The sequence below is a fragment of the Vespula pensylvanica genome, chromosome 20 (genome assembly GCF_014466175.1).
Source record: "Vespula pensylvanica isolate Volc-1 chromosome 20, ASM1446617v1, whole genome shotgun sequence".
Taxonomy (NCBI): Eukaryota; Metazoa; Arthropoda; class Insecta; order Hymenoptera; family Vespidae; genus Vespula; species Vespula pensylvanica.
In genome coordinates this window covers 482,375-495,118 of record NC_057704.1, presented here as the reverse complement: position 1 = coordinate 495,118, position 12,744 = coordinate 482,375, and the positions used below count along the sequence as shown (strand labels likewise).

Below are 12,744 nucleotides of genomic sequence, written 5' to 3'. Positions count from 1 at the left end.
GAAAATTTTGCTGTTTAAAATGGCGTTTGAATCAAGTCTCTATGACTTTTAGTTTCGGAGATATTTCATGTAAATGGAAGACGTTTATGTTGACCCACTGACCTATATAATTCCATTCATCAGTTCGGTGACACACTGACCTATATAATTCCATTCATCAGTTCGGTGACACACTGACCTACATAAATTCCAAGAATTTACGCGATCGTACTACGCACGTACGTAGTATACGCATTATGAATGAAAATTTTTCGAAGGCGATATCTTCGGAACGGAAAGTCGTAGAGAGTTGATTTAAACACCATTTTCAAGCGTAATTTATTCTCTCTTTATTTAAATATTGCGATAATATTGTTATAATAAAATCGATTTTGTTAATAATTTTTAAAAACGACTTTTTCTTTTTTCTTTCGTAATAAAGACGTAACTACAATGAAATAATTGAAATTTTTATTACAATCATGTAAATTTTATTTTGTTTATTTAAAATAATGACTAGAAGATCTATATAATAGTTAATAAAATAATAATTAATACGCAACCGAACGATCGAAAATTTAAAAGGTTTTCCTTTCGTAATAAAGACTAAATTTACCCTGTTCTCACTTTACGCTTACTCCGCGCTTATTATACGTAAGCACAGAATAATAATACACGAGATAAGCTAAGAAGTCATCACTCTCTTACTACTACTATTTACTTACTACTACTCTTACTACAGTTTAGTCGCATGATTCCTTAGCAGTATTTAAATTAAAATATCTCTTAAACTAATAATTCTTCGACAAAAATGGGTTAAAACCTTTCTATAGAGAACGTCGAGCCGCTTCGACCATCGCTATTAAGAACGTAATTCCATAAAAAAAAAAAACTTCGTACGTCCTTTACGTATCCTTCCATAACAAAATTATTACTGCCATATTATGACCTCCTTTCGCAAAACAACGATTGTGTAAACGTGCCTTTAAAAACAACGGAAATATTCAAGGTGATCAAAAGTTATTGCCCCATCTTTTTCTCTCTCTTTCGTTCTCTTTTTTCGTTCGATTGATTTAATCGCTACGTACGAGTAATAGGAATTATCGATCATACTTGCTATTCAAAAATACCCTTTCCTTCGAGCAAGTCCGGACGCTATAGCAAAAAAAAGAAGGTACGACTTGCAACGAACTCGTTCGTCATGGAGAGATCTCTCTCTTAAAAAATAACGAGCTGCCTGGTGACGGCAACGACGTCACTAGCGGCTACTGTTTTTCTTGCCTTATTTATAACATATACTATCTCTATATAGAAAAAGATATATATTTGTGCTAATGGTAACAATTATATAAAGCCGACTCCGAGAAGCAGCGTGCCCGAAGGGCATCATTAATGCCTCCGAGTCCGATTTTCTCTTATAACGTTGCTCCGTTCCTTCTCCATCCTTCCATCTTCCTTCTTCTTCGTCCTCTTGGCTCACCCAACTTTATCTTCGTATTGCCACTCTCGTTCGTTCTAGCACAATAATTTATCGTACGTTTCGTTCTCTAATTACTCTTTGCCTTCGTTGCTCGTCGTTGCTCAAAACGACGAAGCTCCCGAGGATAGCGGTGAGGACGGAAAGAGCTTTTCTCTTTTTCTCTCGAGTGCGTGTTTTCACGTCGCGCGTTTAATTACAGCCGAAAGTGAAAAGATTCAAGGCGAGAGTAACACAGCTTTATACGTCAATACGAAAACATAGAGTTATATAGCAAAGCTAATATTTGTTTCTAGTAGAAATTTTGTTCCGATTGATTACTTTCATTAAAGTCTCTCTGCATTAAACCGTTATAGTAAATCTTTGCGATCGTGCTAGATGAAAATGTGGTTTAGGAGTAACAGCCGAAGGTCTACGTCCAATCCTGCTAGATATAATCTCGCTGGAAACAATAAACTCGACTTTCTCCGTGTCTCGGAAAGCGAACGAGCGAGCGAGCGAGCGAGCGAGAGAGACGGGGAGAGAGGGAGAGAGGGAGTGAGAGGGAGACAGGGCGAGGGAGAGGGGGAGGGGAGAAAGGGAAGGAGAGAACTCTAGGAAGAGCCTATATGCGCTAAGCTACCACCATGATACTGCTTACTATACGACTCAAAATTCATGGAGCCCTATGTACTATATTACACTCGCACTTGGTGGCTAGGTGTTATAATGGATATCCTTTAATACCGACCTGCCGTACATTTGTACGCGAGGGAAAGAGAAAGAGAGGATGAGAATTTGCGTTTGTATGTACAAACAAAAGTACGCGTATGCGTGGCTCGAATACAAAACGCATACACGGGCTAAACGCAGTGAATTTCTTGCTCCTTCCGTAATGAGAATAAACATGATTTAGTTATTATAGTCGTTGCAACTATAACGACTTGCGTTACCAGCCAGGAGCAACGGATTGATTATTATCCGAGATTCATTTGAGCATTCGATGATATAGTTACGTGAAACGCCGAGCATTCTGTGGTCTTTAATAACGAATACCCTTCTACTATGCTTTAATTAATGCCATCATAGGACGATCCTTTAATCGGGAAAATGATTTAATTTCGTCGAGATATTGCTCGAAGCGAGTTGAAGTAACGGCGGCGGTTGAAAAGAGAGAGAAGGAAGCTCGAAGATAGAATGGTATAGAATAGTAAAGGGTGAGAGGTCGACGGAAAAAAAAGGGAGGACGAGACACTCATCAAATATGAATGGATGGAAAAGAATGGTGGATGAAGGAGAAGAGAAGCACGGAGGACATAAAATATTTGCTGGCTCGCGGAATGCATTCCAGTCTTCTCTTCCTCTTTCTCCTCTTATTCTTTTCACGCGACTAAGAAAGATGCCTTGCGTAAAAGCGACGGACTATTCGACTACACTAGACTCTCGATGCACGTGTCGTCGCTCGAAAAAAGAAAAATAAACGTCGAAATTCTATTCCTATCGTTTTTATCGTCGACTTCTATGAATTCTGGCAAACAATTGCGAGTATATCTATCGGAGGAACTTTATTGTTATTGTACTATTACGTGGAATATTATACCGTACTGTTATTTTGATTTTTTTTTCCTTTGTATATTCGAACGAGAGTTTCGAGAGAAGAACGATCGTTTATGAATAAAATGTAAATAAAAGAGGAACGATGGCGAATGTATATCTAACAGAGGTCAAACGCGAGAATTACTTCGTTGTGTATAAATGAGAGAGGGGGAGAGAAAAAGAAATCGACGTGATTCGACGTGTCTCGACGAGAAGCAACTTGGAACTGGCTCGCGCGAGGTGCTTTCGAGAAGAGGTTGTGAGAGGGATAAGTAGAGGAAGAAGAGCGGAAAAAAGAAGCAGAAGGGCTTACATTTCCCACGGGGTATTCTTGGCTGCTCCCAGACTCCTTACTTACGGATTGATACTCAATTTCCAGCGAATTTAGCTACCATCGAAGGATCATTGCGCCAAATCGCGAGACTCCTTTCGATTTCGAATAAATTCGATAATGGAAGTAGTTGAAGAACCGATGGTGCCGCCGAGACTAGAGAGATACGCAGAAGAATTTCCTCCTCGTTTTTAGTCGAATAGTTTTCCCGGCGAAAAGTTCGGCGTTCGTTAAAAATAGTATTCGAAAGAAATCGTGCGAACGTTCGTCGTGAAAGAGCGTAAGAGAACGCGGTCGATGGACTCGCCGTAGTGTCGAGATAAATCGATCAGTGGCATATCGAACGGAAAGAGAAGTAAAAGGAGTGTTTTCCTTAGGAAATTATGCTCCGGTAACTGGCTCTCTGTAGTAGTTTAAACGCGTTTGCTTTTGCGCCTCCCTCGGGAATTACGAGTCTCGGCTGAGAAGGGTCGGTTAATTATGATTGCTCGAATTAAAGCCCACGAAGAGAAGAAGTGTAAGCGACGATTTTCTCCGCGTACCGATATAACGTTTCCGGCAATTAGAAGAAATTATATTAACCGCCAGTAGTGGACCTTTTGACCTCTCTCGCCACACCTTTCCTTTTGTCTACTCCCTTTATACTTCGTGCGCCAATGAAAACGAATGATCATCGGTTGGTTGGCTACGCGTATGACGGAACTCTTCCCATTTCGATTTTTCAACGAAAAAATCGTTGGTGTCTCTACGAAACAAACGTTGAAATTTTTGGTTGAAATGCAAATTGGAACGAGACGTAGTTGAACCTCGAGAAATCTCCATTTATAGGACGGATTCCGGGACAACGTTGATAACAATACTCGAAATTCGTAGGAAAAAAGAGCACGTAGAATCGAACGTACGTGCGACATTCGAGTGGGAGAAACACAATGGATCCTCGTTCGCGCCGATCGCGAGCGAGGATGCAACGGCTGCGTCGAACCTCGAAACTTAGGATTCATTATGGAACAAAGCCATCGTACACGCCTGCTCGATCTTGTCGAGCGATCGCGAGGCCCTTTATGAATCGAATACTTAACACTTTTTGTTCGCCCCTTACGCTCCCGAAGCTTTACATTATGTTTCGCTGTCAAAGCGTTGCTATCGAAGTGTTCCGTCACGTCTTACAAGTATCATAATATATTTTTTGGATTAGAACCGGGAAGAATCCCATATCGTTTTCCGAGCATCCACAAGGATACTCAAAGAATCGATACTTACGGAAGTGAATCCCATGACTTTAAGAAGCCAGACAGTGAGAGCGAGATTGAGGATGACGATGACCATGAGTGTGAAGACCAGAGAATACAAACACCTTTTCCTCCAACCGTAGATGCCTAACCTGAATCCACCTTTGCAGGTTGCCCCGGGAGACGTCCTCTCTTCGAGGACTGTGCTCGTTGTTTTTAAGGATTGCGTTGTACCGAGCGTCTGTCTCGTTCCGCTACGTCGTTGAACGCCCTCCGAACTTCCTGCCTCCTCCGACCATCCGCTTTGGTTGCGAGACATCCTGGAAAACCGATGATTAGAATAGTTCCGTTAGTACTGATTAGAAATTGATATCGAGGTGAATACGAATAGAGATAAAATGTATTAAGATCAGATGACGATATCATCGAAAAGAGATAACGAGTTCCAAATTGAAACGAGTTGGAAATATTTAATAATCGTTTTATTTTTTTAAACAAAGACGTCGGCGATAGAAACCCGGCATCGCGGCGAACTACTTAAAGTTTCACGTAGATTGATAAAGCCCGTGCAGTAAGTGAAAGAGGAAGAGAGAGAGAGAGAGAGAGCGCGGAGAACAGCTTATGTCGGATAGAAAATCGAGTCTAGCATAGAAGACCCGCAGGGTTATGCAAAATACAAGATATTATCTTCCCTATTGGATCTGTCCTCGTGCGTGTATGCATGTGTGCGTGTTCGTGTCTCAAACGAAAACAGTGGTAACCCACGAATGAATAAATTATGATAATAATTAGCACCGGACTAAAGAGCGATTGTGCATGTTAATGGAAAATCGCTTTTCTCACACTTCTAACGGCCGGGCGATTAGCAGGGGTAGCAAGCGTATCGTTCGATCTACCATTAACACGATTCGACGCGTTAGATTCGACGGAAGTCTCCCCCTGTCGATAATAAAATCGATCGAATTTCACCTTGATTGACTCGCTTAGGATCTAATCTTTCGAAAAGGGTCTCCCGGGCAAAATAAAAGCAATAGAATAAAAGTTAAGACTCGTTCGTATTCTTCGAGCAATGGGAGGAGAAAGATTAGAAGTACGGAGAAGCGTGAGAACGTGGTAGGTGGAAGAGAACTTATGCAAATCTGTCCGCAAAATGCCTGACATTACTTTCCTTCCTAATCCCCCGGTTGGAGTTTCTCGAACGAACAAGCCACCTTCGCTCGCTATTACTTCTTTTTTTTCCCCTGTCATCGCCTCTATTCATCTACCTCCTTTTCTCACCCTCGTGCTCCCTCTTCTTCTCTTAGCTCGTTTGTATCTTCGAAAGGAATCGAGCGTGGAAGAAGCTCGCCGTAGGAGAAAAAAAAAGAGAAAGGGTAAAAAGAGAGAGAAAGCTGAAATATTCAGTCCCAAGCTTCGCGATAATTATGCCTCTCGTGGCAGTAAAGAGCTCGGTCTGGCTGAAATTAAAAGCTCCGAAGATAAACTCTCCCGAGGAAAGGATTCGCATGGTACTGCCGTTGGTGCTGCCAATGCCGTCGTCGGTACTAACGCTTCTGGCGCACAAATTTTTCTTAACGGCAGGTCTGGACGAAAACGTGAAAACGACGAGCACGGCGTTTGCTTCACTCTTTTCCTTTCCCCTTTCGAGCAAATCGTGCCGCTGATTAAGAACTCGAAAAGACTAAAAAAAGCTAAAAGGAGAAGGTTAAAAAGAAACGGAAAATGCCAAGAGCTTGATGTTTCATTATTCACCGTTAGCATTAAACGTTCGAAACGTTTTCTCTATTTGCATTTTTCCACCACCTCTCTTTCATCCCCCCCCTCCCCTCATTTCCTCCTGAGGGAGGTCTTCGCGTCCTCGAAAAGAGATTTCTTTCGCGTCTGCTTACGGAAAAAGGCCTCCGGGGAAATTGGAAAAAGCTTTTCCGAAAATTTCCTTTACGATATCATAAATTTGGATTAAAACGTAATCAGCATATTTACGCCTTTATGGTGCGAGCCAAGGGTGGAAGGAGAGTATGAATTTATTTCACACCCTCGCACCTACATTTTTCTCCAAATATGAAAACGAAACTAGCGCTTCTTCGCGCGCGTACGACGATCAGCTCGCGTAGATATCATCGATCTAGAAAAAAAAGATCTTCGGTTTGTCGTATCGTTTCTTTTTCGATAAATCCAATTTTTACTCGTTACGTCTAATTAATAAACAATTGTAATCCTTGTAAAGGAACGCATGTTTTCCATGTACGTTTCCGCACGTTCGAATGAATAATGTACCTCGTACGAGTTGAAACGAGTAAGTACCCAGCAACGAAGAGGTGGAATGAAAAAGTTACGTGTTGGTTTAACCGCGCACGAAATCATCATTGTATACTTAAAACCCTGTTTAAATCCCTTAAGAGCGTCCGACGTGGTACGTGGAAACTCGACTCTTCCTCTCCCTCTCCCTCTTCCCCTTTCTCTCTATCTCTCTCTCTCTCTCTCTTTCCCACTCTCGTAGCTTTTATTCCCGTCCCTTCTTTACCTATCTCTTTCTGTTTCCTTCGTTCGGATACACGCACGTTTTCACGTCGAGAAGTTAACTTCATTTTTCATTGAATGCGACGTAAGTCCCGCTTAACACCGTTGCTACGTTGATCGTGTATTCGATTAATTTCGTAACATCGAGCGTTAATTAAAATATTATATTTGCCGTTGTTCGTGAAGCTATATTCTCGGGAATTATAGGTATGCATGGGAGCGTCGATAATCGCGCATATTCGCGCGGTCGTCTGCTTGGCGCCTCGATAAACGATCGCGAACACGCGAAGATATATAACTTCGTACCGTCGATTGGTACGATTCATCGGCGAAAGAGACGCACGGGAAAGTTGCGGACACGAAAAGGAGTCCGGAAGATAACGATTCGCAGTCACGACAACGTTAAGGGGAAAGAAGAGAATGAAACAACGAGAAGAAAGAAGAAACGATTCAGACGAGAAGCAAAGCCATTTGTAAAACGTTCATATAATTTACGCGGCCAAGTACGAAGGTACTTTAATAAAATTATACGCTACGTACTTTACTTCAAAATGAATTTCCAAGCAAAGTGGACCATTTTTCTCTTGGTTAATCCAATTGTTGGTCTGATTTTCAGACACGACGGCCACATCTTGAAGTACTTGAGATATGCAAAATTTTTTTCCAGGTCCTTAAATCAAAATTTTAATGTCTAATTCGACGTTTAAAAACGATTCATTTTGTCAATCGGAACTTCGTAGAAACAATCGGATTAATTTCTTTTTTTTTTTTTTCGTTACGAGACGAAAGTATGTCGAAGGACGTGCGCTTACGAAGAAAGGAAGAAAATCTAACGTTCTACTAGCACAAGTCTCCTGTCATTAGTAAGTCGGTATCCATTGCTTGTGCTTATGTAATACTGTATTCCGAGCTCATACAGACTGCCATCGAATCCCACGTTGCACGCGTTTGATTCGAGTTTCAAGCGAATATAGTTCGGTCTTATAACCAACAGCTAGTATTATGGCCACTATTGTTCGTTATTATTCCATATTCAATGTTGCTGGAAAATCGTGTCTACGAAGCGAGTACGTCTGATCATTTTCGACCGTAGTCGAGCATTATACTTTTCGATTAAAGCCTCTGAAACTTAAATAAAAAATTTAAGCAAAAGTATGCGATCGATCTTACGGCCACGTACAATATTAAAAAAGATAATAAAATGATATTGCGCGAAGGGAAAATATCACATGAGAATATCGGAGTATCGCGTGGAATGCGACGAAATTACGAGAATCTTTCATCCCTTTATAAAAGCCTACTCGACGTCAGAGAATGTAAATCTGTCGTTAAATTCTTTCCGTGCTGACCGACACAATAGATTCAACCACGGACTCGTCCGATCACGATGAAAGAGCGAAAGGATCGCGGTGGACCGTGGTGGATCGTAGTGGAAATGGTCGAATCCTTCGTTCCTCTTCGATCGACCAAGAGCTTAAGACGGACGAGTATCTCGATAAAATGATACAACGAATACGAGAAACGTTTTCAAGATACTTGGATATTTTTAACTCGACCGCTATTTCTCCCGTTTCTTTCGATTCGCGAGAGAAATTCTATTTGGCGAAAGTTGTTCGAGCGAAAACTACAAATCGAGCAGGCACCTGACGGAAGTTTCTCGATTGCATCATTAAAAGGAAAGAAGCGACGGACGCGTATTCTATTTTTCTTCGACAAATACACATCCATCGAAAACTAGAGAGACAAGAGAAAAGAGAAAGGAGAAAGATGTATATCATCTGATCTTTGCATCAACAAGGCTTCCACTTGCAATACGCTCCGGGCAAGCTACACATTCGTTTCCTCTGAAACAACGCCGGGAGAAACTTTTGCCTTGCCTACTGACCTAATAAAAAGAACAACAGAGGAAACGGAGAGTACGCAACGCTTCCAGGCGGAAACTCCTCGAGAAATGGGCTTGAAGAGGTTCTCGAGAGCACGCGAGAGAGAAAAAGAGAGGAACGAGGAGAAAGATAGAGAGCGGGCGAGCGTTTCAAGGACACGGACGAGTTAATTTTCCGGCATCCACGTCGAGCCTCCATTGGAAAGCCAAGGGGTTATCGGGTGGTCCCTCGAAAGCCACAATTCCGCGGTCACTTGCGATCCTTCTCTAAAAGGAGTGAGTCAGACGTTAGGCTACGTCGATCGGTTCATCTCGTCGCCGGAGGGATAGTATTTGTGCAGTTTGAAAGGGACACAGTGCTTTAGAGGATCGCTCTGCCACAAGTCAAACATAATTTAACTCGAATCGTCGCTAATAGACTCGTTTTTCGTACGACCTCTCTCTCTCTCTCTCTCTCTCTCTCTCTGTCTCTCTATCTATCTATTTTTCATTTTCTCTCTTTCTCTTTCTGCTCGGAGCCTTTCACACGGAGAATAGGGCAGAGCGGAAATTGCTCGGTAATTTTCATGAAAAATGCCAGAGGTTTACAATACGACCGTTCGAAGGCCATCCTCGTTCTCGTTTGTAGGGGACGTGTGCTACGGAAATTACATCCTCGCTTCCAATTTTCCTCCGGCTACGACGACCTTCATTGCGATATAACGACCGTAGCAAAGTCGTGTTTAAGGGCGCACAAGTATTACTAAGAATTACCAGTACCGATACAACGAGTATTCTCATCTCTTCTCTTCTGTCTTCCCGTCTCCTACCCACTTTCTCTCTCTCTCTCTCTCTCTCTCTCTCTCTCTCTCTCTCTCTTACATTTCGGAGACTGGTGAAAACAATTTTACTGTGTTTGTCGCGAACAACAACAACGTTTTTTTCGGGTTGTATTAAAAGAAAGAGAGAGAGAGAGAGAGAGAGAGAGAGAGAGAGAGAGAAAGAGAGAAGGTATCATCGCAGAGAGAAGCAAATATCGGCGAAATTACTCGTGTGATGGTTATCGAGTTTACGAGCCGAGAATGGGAAGAACATTTTGTCGATTGCACTCGCTCGCGGAATAGGAGGATGCTCGAAGAAGAAGAAAAATTGAGGGACAAGAGCGAAAAGGTAAAATGACTCTGGAGCAAGATGTTAAGGGGCTCGATATTTCCCGAGGGAATGGGCAAACCCTTAAGGGTGGTCAGTTATTGGTCGTACGATTCAATCGGAAGATGAAACGTTGCAAGCCCACCATCTTTTCGTCGTATATAAAAGAATCTAGAGATCTATTCTATCTTTCTTTCTCCCCTGAAAATAGTAAATCAAGTTACAAACACGATCGGATGAAAAGTAATGGAGATAAGAGTGAGCTTAGTTAACGCTGACTTAGTTATTGGAAATAGAAACAAAAGAGAATCGATCGATACTACTTTGGAAATCGTTCGATTATGAGTTGCCAAACTTTCATCCTCTTTCGAGTGTCTAGCATGAGTTAAAACTTGTCCTAATTTATGCGGGTTACCCTTCTAGCAAGCCCTCTTCTCATTAGGAATACTAATCCGTGCTGAAAATAAATATAGAAGCCATTCTCTCGAGTTGGTTCGCTCTTTGCAAGCGCTCGCTCGGTGCGATAATAAATTTCACGCGAGAGTCGGCGAGCGTAAGTAATCAAACGGTAGACGACAAGTGGGCACTATGTTCTACCGCATCAACGTTTCGTTTCTCTTTCTCTCTCTCTCTCCTTCACTCTGGTGAAAACTCGTGTCGTCGTTGCAGCTTCGTGTGACTTCCTGCCGAATTACTGTCCCTCTGTGTAAACACTCGGTAGCCCCGAGAAAAAAGAAAGCATCGTTAAAGAAGAGAAAATCTCTAGCCCTGGTCGTACACCCTCGGGAATTTTTACAAGCTTCAAAGATGGAGGCTCAAGTGTTGAAAAAGGGTAGGGAGATTCTATTTGAAAGGACGACGATCGGTTGGTCGCGAAACAACGCGATAATAATGACAGTAAATTGGCTCGCTTCCGACATTTCCAAAGAGATATCAACGAGAGAGAACGGTTATGCTCGTACATATACGCATAAACTATAAATGTTTATTAGCCGACCGCGTCGGGTATCATTAAAAATCGTAATTTACGGTGCTTTATTGGAATAATAACGACGAGGATATATCGCTGAATGCAGACTGAAATTATTATAATGTTTCGCTATGATATTTACAAAAATATCTCTGGGGAAAGAAATTATTTTCGTTTTTAGAAACCCGTTACCGATTAATCGTCCTATCGTCCTTTATAATCTTCGAAGGAGTGCCTCGTTAAAACTCGTCGATAAATAAGGTATTGATTTTCTCTTTCACTCTCGTTGTAGAACGTAGCATGATCTATAATATCGCATCATCGTTGTTCATTCTACGTAATCCAACCTTAGCCTCCAGTTCTTAGGCTGAAAATGGGAGAGACAACGAGAACAAGAGGTAGAAGGCTGGGTAAACCGTCGTGGAATCGACGTACCGAGCTCCTGTCTCTTGGGTCCATTGCACTCTCACTTTGGCTGCTTACCAGAATCACTTCGAGAAAGTTCCTGCATTTTCGAGTCGCTTCGCTTCAACCGTTCTAGCTGTAACAAGTGCATTTTTATTTTCTTCCTTTCTTTTTCTTTCTCTTATGCCGAGAAACCGGGGGAGCAAAATTTAAAAGCCAACGTTACGTCGTTGAACTCGAGCGATTTTAGTTACCGTTACTTTCGCCGCTACGTTGATAGAAATGGACGCGAATCTACTTAGCGAAAAAGAAAAGAAAAAAAAGGAAAAAAAAAAAAGGATAATCCGTTAGAATACACGCGGAGCTTTTTTAATTTCTCAAGAGCAACCCGTACCGCAATCGCAGATTACAGTAGTCGTTCTACTACGCAGGTTAAAACGTTATTGTAAATTAATAGAAGAATAAAAAAAGTCAATACGTTCGAACTTGATCGTGCAATTCTGCAAACCGAAAGGTTCAAGAGATCCTCTCCGTCGTTGCTATTGAATTTATTTTGCGATATCCAATGGATCTAAAAATACGATCGTGAGATTCGTGAGAAATGAAAAAGTCGAGAAGAGACGAGATATCGAAGACACCGAATGAATAACGCTCCGATAAGAAAAAAGGAATAAGAAAAAAATTACAATAACGTTAGGAGAGAATTCTCGAGCCATGAGAATGAAAGAAATGCTGTGATCCCGATGGGTCAAGAAAGACTCGGAATAAAATGTAGCACTTCGAAGAATTTGTCAGGAAAAAGAGAGAAAACAACGGGTACAAAGAGCGAGGGGGAATGGAGAGTCAGAGGTAAAAAGGACTCGGAGTAGCAGAGAGTAGAAGCGACGGAGAGGAAAAAGAGGCAATGCTCCGTGCGGCACGTTTCTAGGAGTCAGAGAGGAAATCGGTTTAGCGACCGGAAGGTGCTTTGATCGCGTTACCGGCTCTATCTCGCGGATTACGAACGATCTTCGACTTTCTTTCTCTTAACGTTAGTCCGTTAGTCTTCATCTCTTCGAACTCAACTCTCTCCGTCTTCGTTACTTCTTTTGCCCTCGCTGAAAAGTTCATCCTCTACCTAAAACTCTACGTCGCTTTCTCGTCTCGGCCTTTGCATCTTTCGTCGAACCAAAACCAAGGATATTACGATCGAATTTCGATGTAGTCGCATTGTCGCACCTAGACCGACGCTCGATATTTTTCTGAACG

At 41.9% G+C, this 12,744-nt stretch overlaps 1 protein-coding gene across 9 annotated transcripts in view; it reads right to left on the bottom strand.

Moving 5' to 3' along the window:
* LOC122635922 (zeta-sarcoglycan) overlaps positions 1–12,744 on the bottom strand; it is a 155,844-nt gene that overhangs the window by 6,648 nt on the left and 136,452 nt on the right. For all 9 annotated transcript variants that reach the window (XM_043826640.1, XM_043826641.1, XM_043826639.1 and 6 more), the window contains one exon: positions 4,623–4,911. In XM_043826640.1, the coding sequence (XP_043682575.1) occupies positions 4,623–4,911 (289 nt within the window). The remainder of the gene's footprint in view (positions 1–4,622; positions 4,912–12,744) is intronic.